This window comes from Emydura macquarii, unplaced genomic scaffold (genome assembly GCF_026122565.2).
Source record: "Emydura macquarii macquarii isolate MOO-44397 ecotype Brisbane River unplaced genomic scaffold, CSIRO-AGI_Emac_v2 contig_1348, whole genome shotgun sequence".
Lineage (NCBI taxonomy): Eukaryota > Metazoa > Chordata > Testudines > Chelidae > Emydura > Emydura macquarii.
In genome coordinates, this window is record NW_027131485.1 from 5,463,807 (window position 1) to 5,477,273 (window position 13,467).

General features: G+C 37.8%; 1 protein-coding gene across 1 annotated transcript in view; it reads right to left on the reverse strand.

Moving 5' to 3' along the window:
* OTOA (otoancorin) overlaps positions 1-13,467 on the reverse strand; it is a 48,809-nt gene that overhangs the window by 29,928 nt on the left and 5,414 nt on the right. Inside the window, exons 7-17 of the mRNA XM_067550957.1 lie at positions 12,215-12,450; positions 11,525-11,628; positions 8,644-8,750; positions 7,977-8,116; positions 4,353-4,476; positions 3,720-3,935; positions 3,047-3,214; positions 2,556-2,696; positions 1,794-1,852; positions 1,204-1,321; positions 661-734 (exon numbers count right to left, since the gene is read on the reverse strand). Of these exons, the coding sequence (XP_067407058.1) occupies positions 661-734; positions 1,204-1,321; positions 1,794-1,852; positions 2,556-2,696; positions 3,047-3,214; positions 3,720-3,935; positions 4,353-4,476; positions 7,977-8,116; positions 8,644-8,750; positions 11,525-11,628; positions 12,215-12,450 (1,487 nt within the window). The remainder of the gene's footprint in view (positions 1-660; positions 735-1,203; positions 1,322-1,793; positions 1,853-2,555; positions 2,697-3,046; positions 3,215-3,719; positions 3,936-4,352; positions 4,477-7,976; positions 8,117-8,643; positions 8,751-11,524; positions 11,629-12,214; positions 12,451-13,467) is intronic.

The window sequence follows — 13,467 nt, forward strand, 5'->3', positions numbered from 1 at the left end:
CACCAAGCCAAACCAAAATATTTAGAAAATTTTTAAAAATATTTTTAAAAAATTTGTTACAAAAACACATTTCACTGAAAATTTCAAATGAAATAAAAAAACATTCATTTTTCAAATTTTTCCATGAGGCACACTGAACTTTTTTTCACCAACTGTTCTATTTGATGAGTTAGGCAGTCCCAAAATGGCTGTGTCTTTAAACAAAAAATAAACAAACAAATGTAAGTGAATTTAACAATTATGAAAGGTGATGAACTGAAAGGACTGGAGAATTAAGTCCTCTGTTCATTCATACAGCAGGTAGAGCGCAAACTTTCCACAGTCATTGTGCCTCAATTTTGTCTGGAGAGATACCCCTTCCAAAGGGTAAGAAGGCAATTCAGTCTCTATAACAATTCTACATGTATCAATAAATCCCAAATGTGACAGTTCTGATGATGTTACTGGAACCAGGGATTAAGATAAACATGTTTCACACAAATCACTGAACACACATCAGATGGTGTCAACTTTTGGCTGATACTGATTTGGCTGGAACCAGTGACTTGCATATAAAACTTGCTTGAGTCATCCACTTCTCTGGCAATAAATGGTTAAGTAAAAAAAGCTGTTGAGGATTAAATGGAACATATCCCCATGCATATTAGAAGAGTAACTTACGGAAGCACTGATAAGAGAAAGGGAGGAATAGATGTGTTGGAAGCTTTCCAAAATTTCCAAGCCAAACAGTTAACCTAAAAACAAAATTATTTAAGATCTTAGGCACTTATGAATTCTGAGGAAGAATGCAGATATGGTTTGTTTATTACATCTTAAAAATTAGCATATGTAGAATTATGCTTATCTTCAGAGAGCTTTTTCATGCACACAATTTCTACGAAGTTGTTTGCAGTTTCCTCTTCCTGTGTGCCAGAGATGAAAAGGCCATGCTTGGGTGCATATGAGGGTTTGTATTAGTTTTAAACCCATTATTAATGTATTAGCTACCAATCAAGACTGAACTGCAGAAATTATTCTGCAATTAATTCTTGAACAAATGAAATAGTGAAAATTGAATCTGTTAATGAACAATTCATACAGCAGATTTGAAATTCATTTAAAAAATTATGAATTCATCTCCTTCTAATCCACCTACAGTTTGTATATTAGATTATGTATCCAGAAAAATACACAGATGCACAGACAGTTATATTTTCATTTTACCTGATATGGAGAAAGCAACTGGAGATTCTTTTCAAAGTATCTGAAATTATTTAGAAAAGAGTCGGTGCTCATATGCTCAATCTGCTGGCATGTTACTCCTTTCACCAACTGCCCTATACTGATAGAGAGAACAAGGCACGATCTCATGAATTTGTTAGCATGATCCAGAGCAGAGGATCTTCTTCTCTTTCATTCTACAGACCAATTCCCAAGAAAGAACCTCTTCTGGACACCTCTTCATCCTGCTTCCCCTTTTTGTGGCTTCCTCTTCATTCTGCATCCCCCTCCAAACCCCACCTCTTTATAGTTTTCTTTGATAATGAATCATTAAAACCATCAGGAAGCAGAGCTGAGCCTAAACTGAAAAATATTGATCTTTGGGGGTGTTTTCATACACATTTTGAGGTTAGGGGCCCCTCTTTATGAGAAAGATGAATGGGGCTTTGGGGTCCCATGGGATGAAAGGTGCTATATAAATATAAAATATTTTGAGAATTATAGAAGAACATTTGCTTCATTACCACTCATAACAAAATGAGGCTTCAAACACATTTAACCAGGGTGTGATACTGTGAGATTAACATCCATACCTTAAGAGGTCAGCGAGAGCTGTTGTTTTCTTAGACAATAATTCATATAGAAACAAGGCCTGAAATTAAAGATACAGGAAAGTGCATCTTGAGTAATATGTTTGTAAGCTCAAGGAAATACTGCAGTATTTTTCTTATGAATTTTAAAGGCATTGAACATGATTGTGAGGCCTCAGCCCTCCAAGCCCTATTCACAGGAATAGTCTTAGTCACTGACTTAAGTGATGGCATGTATGTTAGACAGTGATCATGATACCTCTATGTACAGACCACAGGTTTCAAATGCAAATAGCAAATACACAATAGGCAGGAAGAAAAAATATGTGGCAGAATCTTGACAAGCTTTGTGCGTAGTATATTAAAGACTAGTTTATTCTTATATAAAAATTTCTTATATGTTGAGCAGGTCAGTGAAACCTTTGGTTGTGGGTGTCATCAAAGTATATTTGGACTGACTCCTTCCCTCTACCTATATTCTCCAGTCTCATTCTGCATTTATGCTCCTCTAGCTCTATTTTCTTCCCATCTTCCAGTAAGCATCAGACTACATCTCTGAACATGGAGTAGGAAGGGAAAACAATAATAGTAATGACTTTTTTTTCTATTGGAGAAACGTGGCCTGTGATCCTAATCAAGAGAGACCCCTTAAAGATTAAAAATATGGCCCTGAAGCGTTTCACTGTGTTTCAGAGAAAATCTATGTTGTGTGTTTATAAAGGCATCAATCACAGTGAAAATGGAAATACTGTAACTGCTCATTACCTGGCTTTTTCTTAATTCTTTTTCTTTTACTATTGAAGAGTTAAAACCTGTTTCCTTCCATAAATCAGAAAGACATACTTCTTTAAAAAAAGCTCCGTGTATATCTGTGACTGCTGAAGAAAAATCTCTAGACGCAAGCATCTAATAAAGAGAAAAAAGACAGTACATGGGACTTAGAGTTTATTGCTAGATTCATAGCATTTGACTAAATTATTTCAATTCAATGCAATATTCCTTAAGAAACTGCAGGTAAAGAGTTACTTCATTACTCAACATTAACATAATGTTACTGAATGATAGAGAATAAAGTACATAACTTTTGAAGAGTATTTGACGTTTGAGAGGAAAACAGATTACAAATAGGAGGTAATTATTTCAGTCAACAATTTAGCCAAAATCTACATCTAACTGACAGTAGTTTAAAATCATGTTCTATGTATAAGGTCATACTTTGGTGTAGATGGAGAGGGGGATTAAGAATGTATTATTACCTTACTGAGGATACCTTGTTGTTGTGCAGGTGATAAATCAGATGCATATTGGGATAAGGTACCTCTGATAACTTGGGAGAGTTCCCGTGCGTTCATGCTGTAGAATGATTGAGTACTAATACCAGTCACCAAAGCACCCATTTGACTAATGTTATAAAATGATAAAACCTATAGAGGGCAGAGGAAACAAAATGAGAAGTTTTCAAATCCACGTATAGCAGAAATCTTAAAAGAAAAATTTAAGAACCATTAATTCGAGATGTGCAATATATTTCTTGTCTGAAATGCATCTTTCTGCATCCTATTATTTGGAATGTTGAACCTCCAGTGATAGTTTTAAAAGTTCTTAAAGTTCAGCTAATTGTGGCAGCAATTCAGACAGAACAGAAAGTAAAACTATGGACTGAAACTGCACATTCTTCCTATGTCTAATTATATTTTAGGTATTATATTTTCCTATTTTGAGTTAAAACATTGTTTAAACAGAATTTTCTGACCAGGTCTGTCAATGACAGCATTATAGAAATCTTGTACTGAGAATAAATTATAGAGTAAAACTCTGTGGATTCTAAACTTTTCAAAATCAACAGTTCCAGCTGGGGAAAAAAATAGGTTTCTGCACTTTGTTTTTATCAAATGTGATAAAGTTATATCAGAAAATTCCCAAATGTACCTTTTCATAAGTGAGATATTTGCTGGATAAAATCATAATTTGACTTTTTGCCCATCCAGAGACTTGGTTTAATGTTGAAATAGCATTATGCACGGCTTCAGGTGACAAAGAGTCCAGCTGACTTGACGTCAACCCAACCACTGCATCTGACAGAGACCCCAGGATATCATTCAAGGTCTGGTTTTGCATGGCAATGTCTAGGAGTTGAGCTTTGAGCTAAAACAAGAAGAGACAGATGCAGAACATGAAACTGTGTCTAAGAGCAGGGAGGTTTGTGAAGATCTATTTCCATCGTCACCCAAACATTATCTGGGGTTTTCTGACTAAACATCAGCACCAGAAGCAAGCACTTAGCAAGAACCCACTTCACAGAAATCCTGACATAGAACCACAGATGGCAAATAAATATAAAAAATAAGCAAACAGGCTAAGAAAAGGACTAAATGCTGTTAAAAGCACCAATGGATTTTTATCTTTTGCATTATTTATTCAAATACTTTTTCATGTATTTTTTGGAGATCGGTGATTTGTCACTCTTTTCTTGTTGGATTTTAAAGAAGAAACTGGTTCCCTATCTCTTTCTAGGATCAGATTAGCTAGGATAGTTCATGCATGAGTGAACAGAATACACACCTTATGAACATCAGCCTGGAAGCCTCTCAGGTGATTGCATTTGATCATTTGATGAAGTAAAACCTGTGCCACAACAGCATCCATTTGTTCCATATTATCATAAAAACAAACCAACAAGCCTAACCTGTATGGGAGACCAGATATGAGTTAGCTAACTACAGATATACCTGCTTCCTGGGGTGGGGAGGTAGAGCATAAATGCAGCTCCTGTGCTCAAAGCCTTTCACTAGCTTTCTGATCACTTCTAGTTTTCACCACCACCTTGAATCTTTAAAGTAGGATGTGATGTTATATGATTGAAATATAACCATGTATAACATTGTTGCTACCACTGTTATACAATTGCAATGAAACTTAAGCAAAGTATATCACGTAAGGCTGTCAATGGAAAAGTTATGATTTGCTAAGTATGATTATCCTGTTTATAGGCAAATATCATTTTGTATTTGAACTGATAGATATTGACTATGAACTGGAATCCTGCATATATGCTGCATTGCTGAGTAACACCCACCAGATAAAATCTACATTGAAGCCAGCCTATTGTGAATGTTAACAGCCCGTTTAAGGACATTTAGCTCACACAATGGACCACAGAAGAAGCCTGTGTCCCCTTCCCCTCCCAATGGGCCTTTCCATGAACGTTTTAGCCAGAGCATGGACAGTGCTGCTCCAGTGATTCAAAAAAGTATGCAAGGACATGTGACTTGCTCATGTGACCCTGGACTCCATTTTGTAATTTTCCACAAACTGAGACTGAAAGCATCCACGCATTGAGAGAAGGCAGCTGCACCATCTCCAAGACTCCATCTTGTCTTCATCTCCTGCTTCATTTTTCTGGACTGGATTCCTAACGAGGAAGCTTTAAACAAGGACGGATGACCCCCAAGCTTTTGGGTAATTTCCAGAGACTTTGCAAATCAGCAGTTTATTTCACCCCTTCTAAAACCTGACTCAAGAAACTTTGCAATAATTGTATGTATGATTCTTTGACCATTTTAACTCTCTCTTCTTTCTTTTTCCCTAAGAATAAACCTTTAGATATTAGATACTAAGGGATTGGCAGCAGCATGATTATTGGGTAAGATCTGCGTTATAAGTCAGAGATGAAGCCATGTTTGATACACTACGTCAAACATTCCTCTGTTTCCTAGCGCCGGCAGGGCACACAACTATGTGTATGGCTGAGGATTAAATGCCTAAAACTCCTCTGGCTTAGTCTACCTGGTAGCTAAAACTATGTTAAGAACACAACAAAGTTCAAACACAGTTATTGCAAGCAGGGATGTAGTATGTTTTCCCTAACTGTGATGAAGAGGGATATTTTTTAACTGTTTTACAAAGCTCCACTATAGATTATTTCACTCAAGACCTTCCTGGTTAAGTCTATAGCATAGTTTCATAACGTAGAAGAAAAATATCTGTCCATACTGGTTAGGAAATACACGCTGTGAACAGCCATTTTCCACACACCTTTGTTGATTGCATGATTTCAGCTATCAGGCAGACAGGACCTTTGTGTATCATATGCATGTGTATCAACCACACTGACACATTTGACCTGATGGTCATATCATAGTAATGGTAAAATATCAGCACTCTTTATTGAGCATTTTCTACTTCTACTGCACTTACAGTCAAGATTAGTCATCAAATGAGCAAGAAAGGCTACAATAGTGGGCTTGCCCATATATTTAATCTTCCAACCTATTAGCAATCCCATTTACATAGGGCAGGAACCATAGGAGAATGCAGCTACAAATAACTTGACATTCATGCTACAGCCCTGCTCACAGACAGGATCGATATATAGAACATGGGCACACTAGGATTAGCATCTAAACTATGTAGTTTATGGATATGAACTGTGGCAGCAGCTAGCTATGCTGCAACCTAGTCACAAAGTTGGTAGAAGTCTGCAGAGCAGATGGGTACAGACAGTTTTTACTTCCTCTAGTCCTTCAACAGCAAATAGCTTAGCAATGTAACAACCTACTGTTTTAGTGGCCCATGGGAATTCATGGGACATTATCAGATTAACATGCAAATCAACAAAATATCTATAACCACACTTCTATAACAAATAGTTACCATCTGATGCATAGCCCACCAAATGCTCACCATCTCCCTTGGGATTAGCAGCAATAAATAATAATATTACTTTTTAAAAGAGCATTTTAAATCATTAATTTGGTTAAAATACATAAAAAGGTTGTTGTAAAATGGAATATATTAAGGACTTCGGAGCATGACATTCCTCCAGTTTATGAGAAGCTAGCACCTTTCATGGGTAATAAAAACCATTTGTGAGATTTTTTTCCCCCTCATTCTTGACACACAAATATACATGGTGGGCCCGATTCTCCTCTCACTTACACCAATGTAAATCGGGAATAACTCCACTGAAGTGAACAGAGTTCCACCGGTGTAATTAGAAAAGAATTGGAACCATAAAGAGTATTCTTTATAAATCTTAAAAGTCCAAGGAATTGCTCCAGAGGGCTGCAAATAACTCCAGATAGTGATGTATTTTATATGAATCATTTATATGAAAAAATGTAATGTAAATGTAAAGGAACAGGTTTACACGCTGAATATTCACGAGAAAGGTTTATTTTCTTTTTTATTGTTAAAGTGAGTTTAGTGCTGGTTTGAAAGCCCTGAAGATGGAGGTCCTCCATTTACCCACAGAACAGGCACAGGATGGGCAGCAAATGCATGCAAATGTGGATCAATGCTTTCCCAAGGGACTACTAAAGTGGGGAGGGTAGATCATTCTTTTTACCTGTTTTCTCCTTGGCCTCTCTACTGTGACTGAGTTCCAGAGTGATAGCCGTGTTAGTCTGTATACAGCAAAAACAACGAGAGTTCTGTAGCACATTAAAGACTAACAAATTTAATTTCAGCAGGCATAAGCTTTCTTTTCATAAGCTTTCGTGTGCTAGGAAGTGGGCTGAAGCCCACAAAAGCTTATGCCTGCTGAAATTAAATTTGTTAGTCTTTAAAGTGCTACAGAACTCTCGTTGTTTCTGCTGTGACTGGTAATCTGGGTGTCAATTAACAATACTTTTGGTGATGGTGTCTAGTGTCATGTGTGATTTCCTCCTCAAAGCCTACTCTGTCATAATGCCTACAGATCAATATCATCTGACAATGGTTAGGCAAGTGGTTAGCTGAGTGTTGTTTTCTGCTAAATTAATTTGTTTATTGCAACATTATCCTTCTAAACTACTCCTGCCTTTTTTGTGCATTTCATCCACCCGTGACATTATGCCTGACATCTAAATTGTCAGCTCTCTCAGCCAGGGAATGTCTTATGTACTTTGTTGTATGATGCCTAGCACAATGAAACCTTGATTCTGGGTTTCTACTAATTATATGGACACTTGTGCACAAGGAAGCTAGTGAGACCATCGGTTACTTTAAAAGCACCTACAAAAATTAATCAAATGGCAACAACTCTTGGTTGTTACCAACCAGTGGCAGTTTTCAATCAGAAACCTAGAAGTAAAAAACTACGATGTTCTAGCAATCTCACGTGACATCCAGTCTCTCTCTTTCCTTCACTTTGCTTCAGAAAAGCATTTTCAAAGACAGCCAAAAGTGAAAATAAGTTTTACTTGCCTGTAGATAGTTGAAGTGTTTCTCAGATCAAATCCTGATGCATTTATTCTTTCTAGGAAAGCTTGAGCGAGTTCTGGTGTGATATCATACACTGAATCCAGCTGCTTTGTTGCATTGTCATAGCTTATGAATAGTCTCATCTAATTAGTACAAACAAAAGCATATCATCAGGAATCTATACGAACTAAAGACATTAATACACATATTTTATACTGTAAACAATTATCTGCCTCCATTCAGATTACACAGATGGCACCAAGAGCAATTTGGATAATACAAAGTTTGAGAAGGCAAAGATCAGTGGTTTTGTATCACTCCTAAATAATTTGGAATCTAATATGGGGCCTGGTCCTGCAGTTCTCTCATCTGAAGAACTCCTTGTGCAGCCCATGGAAGTTTTGATGCAGATGGATTGTGGGAAAGAGACAATGGCAGGCATACACATCTAATTAAGCACCTATGGATGTTGTACATTTTTCAATTTTAAAACAGGCAGTGGAGTGGGTCGTTAATAAATGATTGACTGAATAGTTGGATTTGCTTTGCAACTAAGTAATTTTAAAAATACACATTAATCTTTCATTTTTAAGTTTGTGCTTGTGATCATTCTAGCCGTGCATCACATCATTGCATAATTGATACATCCAAACACATTTTTTCTACTTACTTCATTCAGATTAATTTTCATAATTTCTTCTAATGGAAGATGAACCATGTATCTTCCCAAAATCCATAGATTTTCTGCACTGACCCAAGAAGTTGAATCATTTAACTCTGTTTTGTACAAAAATACTCGTTCAAATGTAAAGAATGTCATTGTGGTTACACAAATATTATGCTCTATATATCTTCATTGCTGGATAATCAAAGGAACTCTAAAATGATAACTCTACTAGTTCCTGCTTTTAAAAATGGACAATATCAGATAGTTTAAATCCATAAATGGCAGGGATGAGATGGGTTATAACTAACATTTTACAAACTAACAACAGAAGTGTATTCATTAATATTTTAAATGTCAATAAATCAGTTTTGTTTGCTTTTAAAACTTTACTCTAGGGTTTGTGCACCCAGCTATTACAGCTTTGTGCTAATACATGAGAACCAGAAAGTGAAAATGACTAGTCTGTTTGTATTGCCTAACCTGAACAAAATGCAAAAGTAAAAAACAGTATGAAGTAGCAGTTTTTCTGAAATTCAGTTTTCATAATCAGATGTGTTATCTCGTAACAGAGGTAAAGCACTTTATCTTTGTATACTATTAACATCACAGGGTCCCATTAAATGACTAACTATATGCTATAACTACACAGAACACTCTCATTGTTAACTGATATTAACCACAGAGAAAGTAAAAAATATTTAGTACAGCCACAAATTAGGATAAAGGCTGAAGAAACACAATACCATATTATAATAAGAACAATATTTTGCATTTATATAGCACAATCCCAGGACCTCAGAATGTTTTACAAATAAACAATCAAGATTCACAACAGCCCTGGGAAAAAATTATCCCCATTTAACAAGTGGAAAAACTGAGGCACAGAGCGGTTAAGACTTAAGTTTTCCAAAAGTGTCTATGAATTTTGGATCTCTCAATGCTTTGGGTGCTCAACTTGACATCTCTGGGGCCTGATTTGCAGAGATACTGATCACCCACAACTCCAGTTGACTTCTATCAATAGTCATGAATACACTTCAGAGAATTTTCAACATCTCTGAAAAATCAGGCCACGGGTTTCTCAAACAGGCACCCAAAATTAGTGGGCACTTTTGAAAACATAGATCTCAAGTGATTGCCTTAAGTTGATGTGGTGAGGCACAGTTCAGAATGGACTCCCAGAGTCCTGGCTTCCTGTCCCTTGCTCTTATTGTTAGACCATACTACCTTCCATCACAAAGTACATTAAGAGACAGAAACGAAGAGAGAGAAGAGGAAGGGTGAGGGAAAAGGAATTTTCACAATGTAAAGATACTGACTGCAGCATTTAATAGAAAAGCAAACTTGCTTTTATCAACACTGGAGATTATGGTCCCTTGAGCCTTTTTTGTTCTTTAAAAACTATGCAGAAAATGTAAAAAACATCAGCACGTGTTTTTGTAAAAGCCACTAGAATTCTTCATCTTTGGAGAGGTTGGTATTTTTAATAGGAGAATTTGCTGAGTTATTTACAGCTGGAGAGATGTTTTTGAGACATTAAAACAGGTCATCTCACGTTGATACTGTGACCTTGGTACAACTGCAGTGGGCAGGAAGACATGCTTTGCACAACATATATACAAATGAGGAAATATCTGTAACGAAAACTAGCAAGAATGTTGGGAAGGCAGCCTAATAAATAACACAGATACGAGGTATGTTTCAAGATTCTTGCACTGCTGCGCTAAGTGGAAGGAGGGAATGCTGCAGAGGTATAAAAGCTCCCTTCTTTGTGTTGTCTTTATACTGTTCCTAATCCGTAATGGTCAAGGAAACAAGCAAGAATGACAACCAACATTCACCAATGCTGGAACTCTTAAGTGGGGCACTGTAACCCTCAGTTACTTCTCAGCTGTATGTTCACTTGTTAATTAAGGGAGGATGCGCTTGTACTTAAGGCACAGATCTGGAAGTCAGAAGATCTGGACTCTTTACAACTCTGCCTCAGGCTTGCTGTGGGCAAGTAATATGCCTCTGTTTCTCCATATGTAAAATGGTGTTAATATCATTAATACTCAGGTGTGTCTGAGGCTCATTCATTACAGTATTAACGTTTATAGATTACTTTGATATCTTTAGATGGAAGAGTCCACAGAACCTGGATCCTGCTCCATTGAAGTCCTTTGATTTCAATGGGAAGGGGATGAAACCCTAGAAGAACAAATTGCTACTAGTATTACTACTACAGAGCGTTTAATGAAGTGCAGGTGCCCTCCCTGATGTCTTGTTGCTGCTGCTTTGGTGCTCCCTAGTGGAATTTGTGCTATGCTGTCTGGCACTGGAATAAGCACCTCAGCCATGGAAGATAAACAGCTGTGAAAGGCATGTAAAATTGGGAGGGAGGTACACTTATTTTACTTCGTTTTTATTTTGTCATTTCTCTGAATGAGCCAGTACTCCAATGGCAGAACCTTCACAGCCACCTGTTGTGTTTAAAAACATGGTGGTTAACATTTCCAAAGATCACCTGTTTTCCTAGTTTAAACAAGGTACCATAGTGAATTTCACCTCTGTGCAGAGCCTGAACAAGGATAATACACCACTTAAATCCCATATAAACCTTAGAAACAGGACCAAAATGGCACGTAGTCCTTGTGCATGGTGCTCTGCACAAGGGTGGAGTTCTCCTTTAGGAATAAGCATATTTGATCATTCTATCTGCAGGGCAGCTCTAGATAAAGGATATATGTTTATCACACACTGGAGAGATGTACAGTATTTCAGAGGGCTGCCCTTAACACAACACTGTTCATAATGAGGAAAAAAGTTCACTATGGAAGATTAACCCTTTCCTGACCATGTTTCCAGAGCGATAAGCTAGTCCTTGTTTTAATATTCAACATACCACTGGAGGTATAGGATTTCTGTAGAATCTGCTTCATCCAGTCATACAGAGTTCTTTGTGCATTTGCCTTTGTCTTGTCGTAGAGGTCCTTGAATACTGCCGATCTAAATGATACAATAGCACATGCTAATCAATTGATAAGTAGACTTCCTTTTAAAGGGATAGATTAGCAAACATGGTTTTAAAGCAGGATGGGTAAACTATGGCCCATCTGAGCTTTTCATCAGACCCTCCAGCTCAACCAGTGGTCTGTGAGCTCCATTCAGGTGGTCTGCAGAAAGTTGAGGAACAAACTGTGTGGTGTGGCAGTGGCTGCTCTCTCTCCTAGCCCCACACCTTCTCCCCGCCCCTCTCCCACCACGTGGGCCCAGCAACGCCCTGGCCAGAGTGCAGCGACCGCTCACCCCTTCCCCCCACTGCCCTTCTCCCACCACATGGGCCCAGCGGCGCCTTGACTGGAGCCACTCCCGGAGCATTAATGGCCCGCCATACAATTTCTATACCCAGATGTGGCTCTCAGGCCACAAAGTTTGCCCACCCCTTTTAAAGCATCAAAATAAATTAAAACTAACAGAAAGTTGTATCTTGAAGCCAAATATAGAGCCGCTATATCAAAATCTTTTTTTTTAAAGTATATTTAATCAGAAGATAATAGAAATTATTGTTTTCATTGGGAAACAAATGGCTTACAAGTTTCTGAAAGTATCTTGTTGAAGATCTTTAGGGAGGCTTCCAATGATATCAGGTTGAAGGTAGCTCACTGAAGACACCCGCAGAACTTGGCTTAATATATCCACACACTCCATAGAGCTCAAAGCTGCAAAGCATTTCTCCAACGTAACAAGGAACAAGGTCCTGTTTCCTCCTGGGCTTTGGAAAATTCTCTCCCTAACTGTGTTCAGATTGAGAACAATATTTCCCAATTCCTGCAGGTATCAAAGGGTTAAGAGAATATATTTCCTTTCATCCTTAATTTAATATATTTTTAATTTGAGGCCTGATAAAAAGCAGTGTAGAAACAATATTCCACTATTTCAAAATAGAGCAGCTGTAAAATACTGTGTCTGATTGCATTACTGGAGATTATTCTTCTGTGGGTCAAAAATCAACCTGAGATCCAAGCAAAGTGAAAAGTAGAAAAAGGCTACTAATGGCTGCAGATTACAGAGTATTTTCCTGGGTACTGGGAAAACATGAAGTTTTGTGGCACCCTGTGCATAAAGTAATTACATATATATATCTCCCCACCCCGCAGAATGGACCTTTTCCACATGCCATATTTCTTGCGATGCCCACCCAAACATACCACCTTCAGAAGACGGACAAACACTAAAAACAATGTAAGAACAAGCTTACCCTGACAAAGGGATGGACTAGAGCTAATAGAAAATTTCCCATCTTAAACATCTATGGTTCAAAGACAACACTTTCAGGACTGATGTTTCAGTGCTAGTTCTAGGGATGGTGATTTGGCATCATCACTGTAGTATCAGTCCTGGAGGTACCTGTGAATACCATGTGAGAAAATGCCACCTGCAGCTCTGATTAGTATTATTTACACAGCTCCCAAAGTGTTCTGGGCACTTACCTGTACACTCTTACAATGCAATCTGAATCTCAACTGTCTGAGTAAAACAGACTCTACAATACACTGAAGTCTTATATTATCTGGGTATTCATTACATGTCTCCTGGGGAACATCCTTTATTTCTCCTGGTTTGCTCTCCCCCATGTTCAGGACACCTATGTTGCAGGCCTTTCCTCCCATCATGGAAGACCCTCTCATCTCTATCCACAAACACCATGCAATGGCCTGTCCTGCAGAATGAGAATGACACCCACGTAGAGCCACACTGATTTCAACATGACTCTATGTGGGCGTAAGGATCCGACACATTGATCACATTACAGTATCAGGCCCTATACTGGTAGAAAAGGTTGCT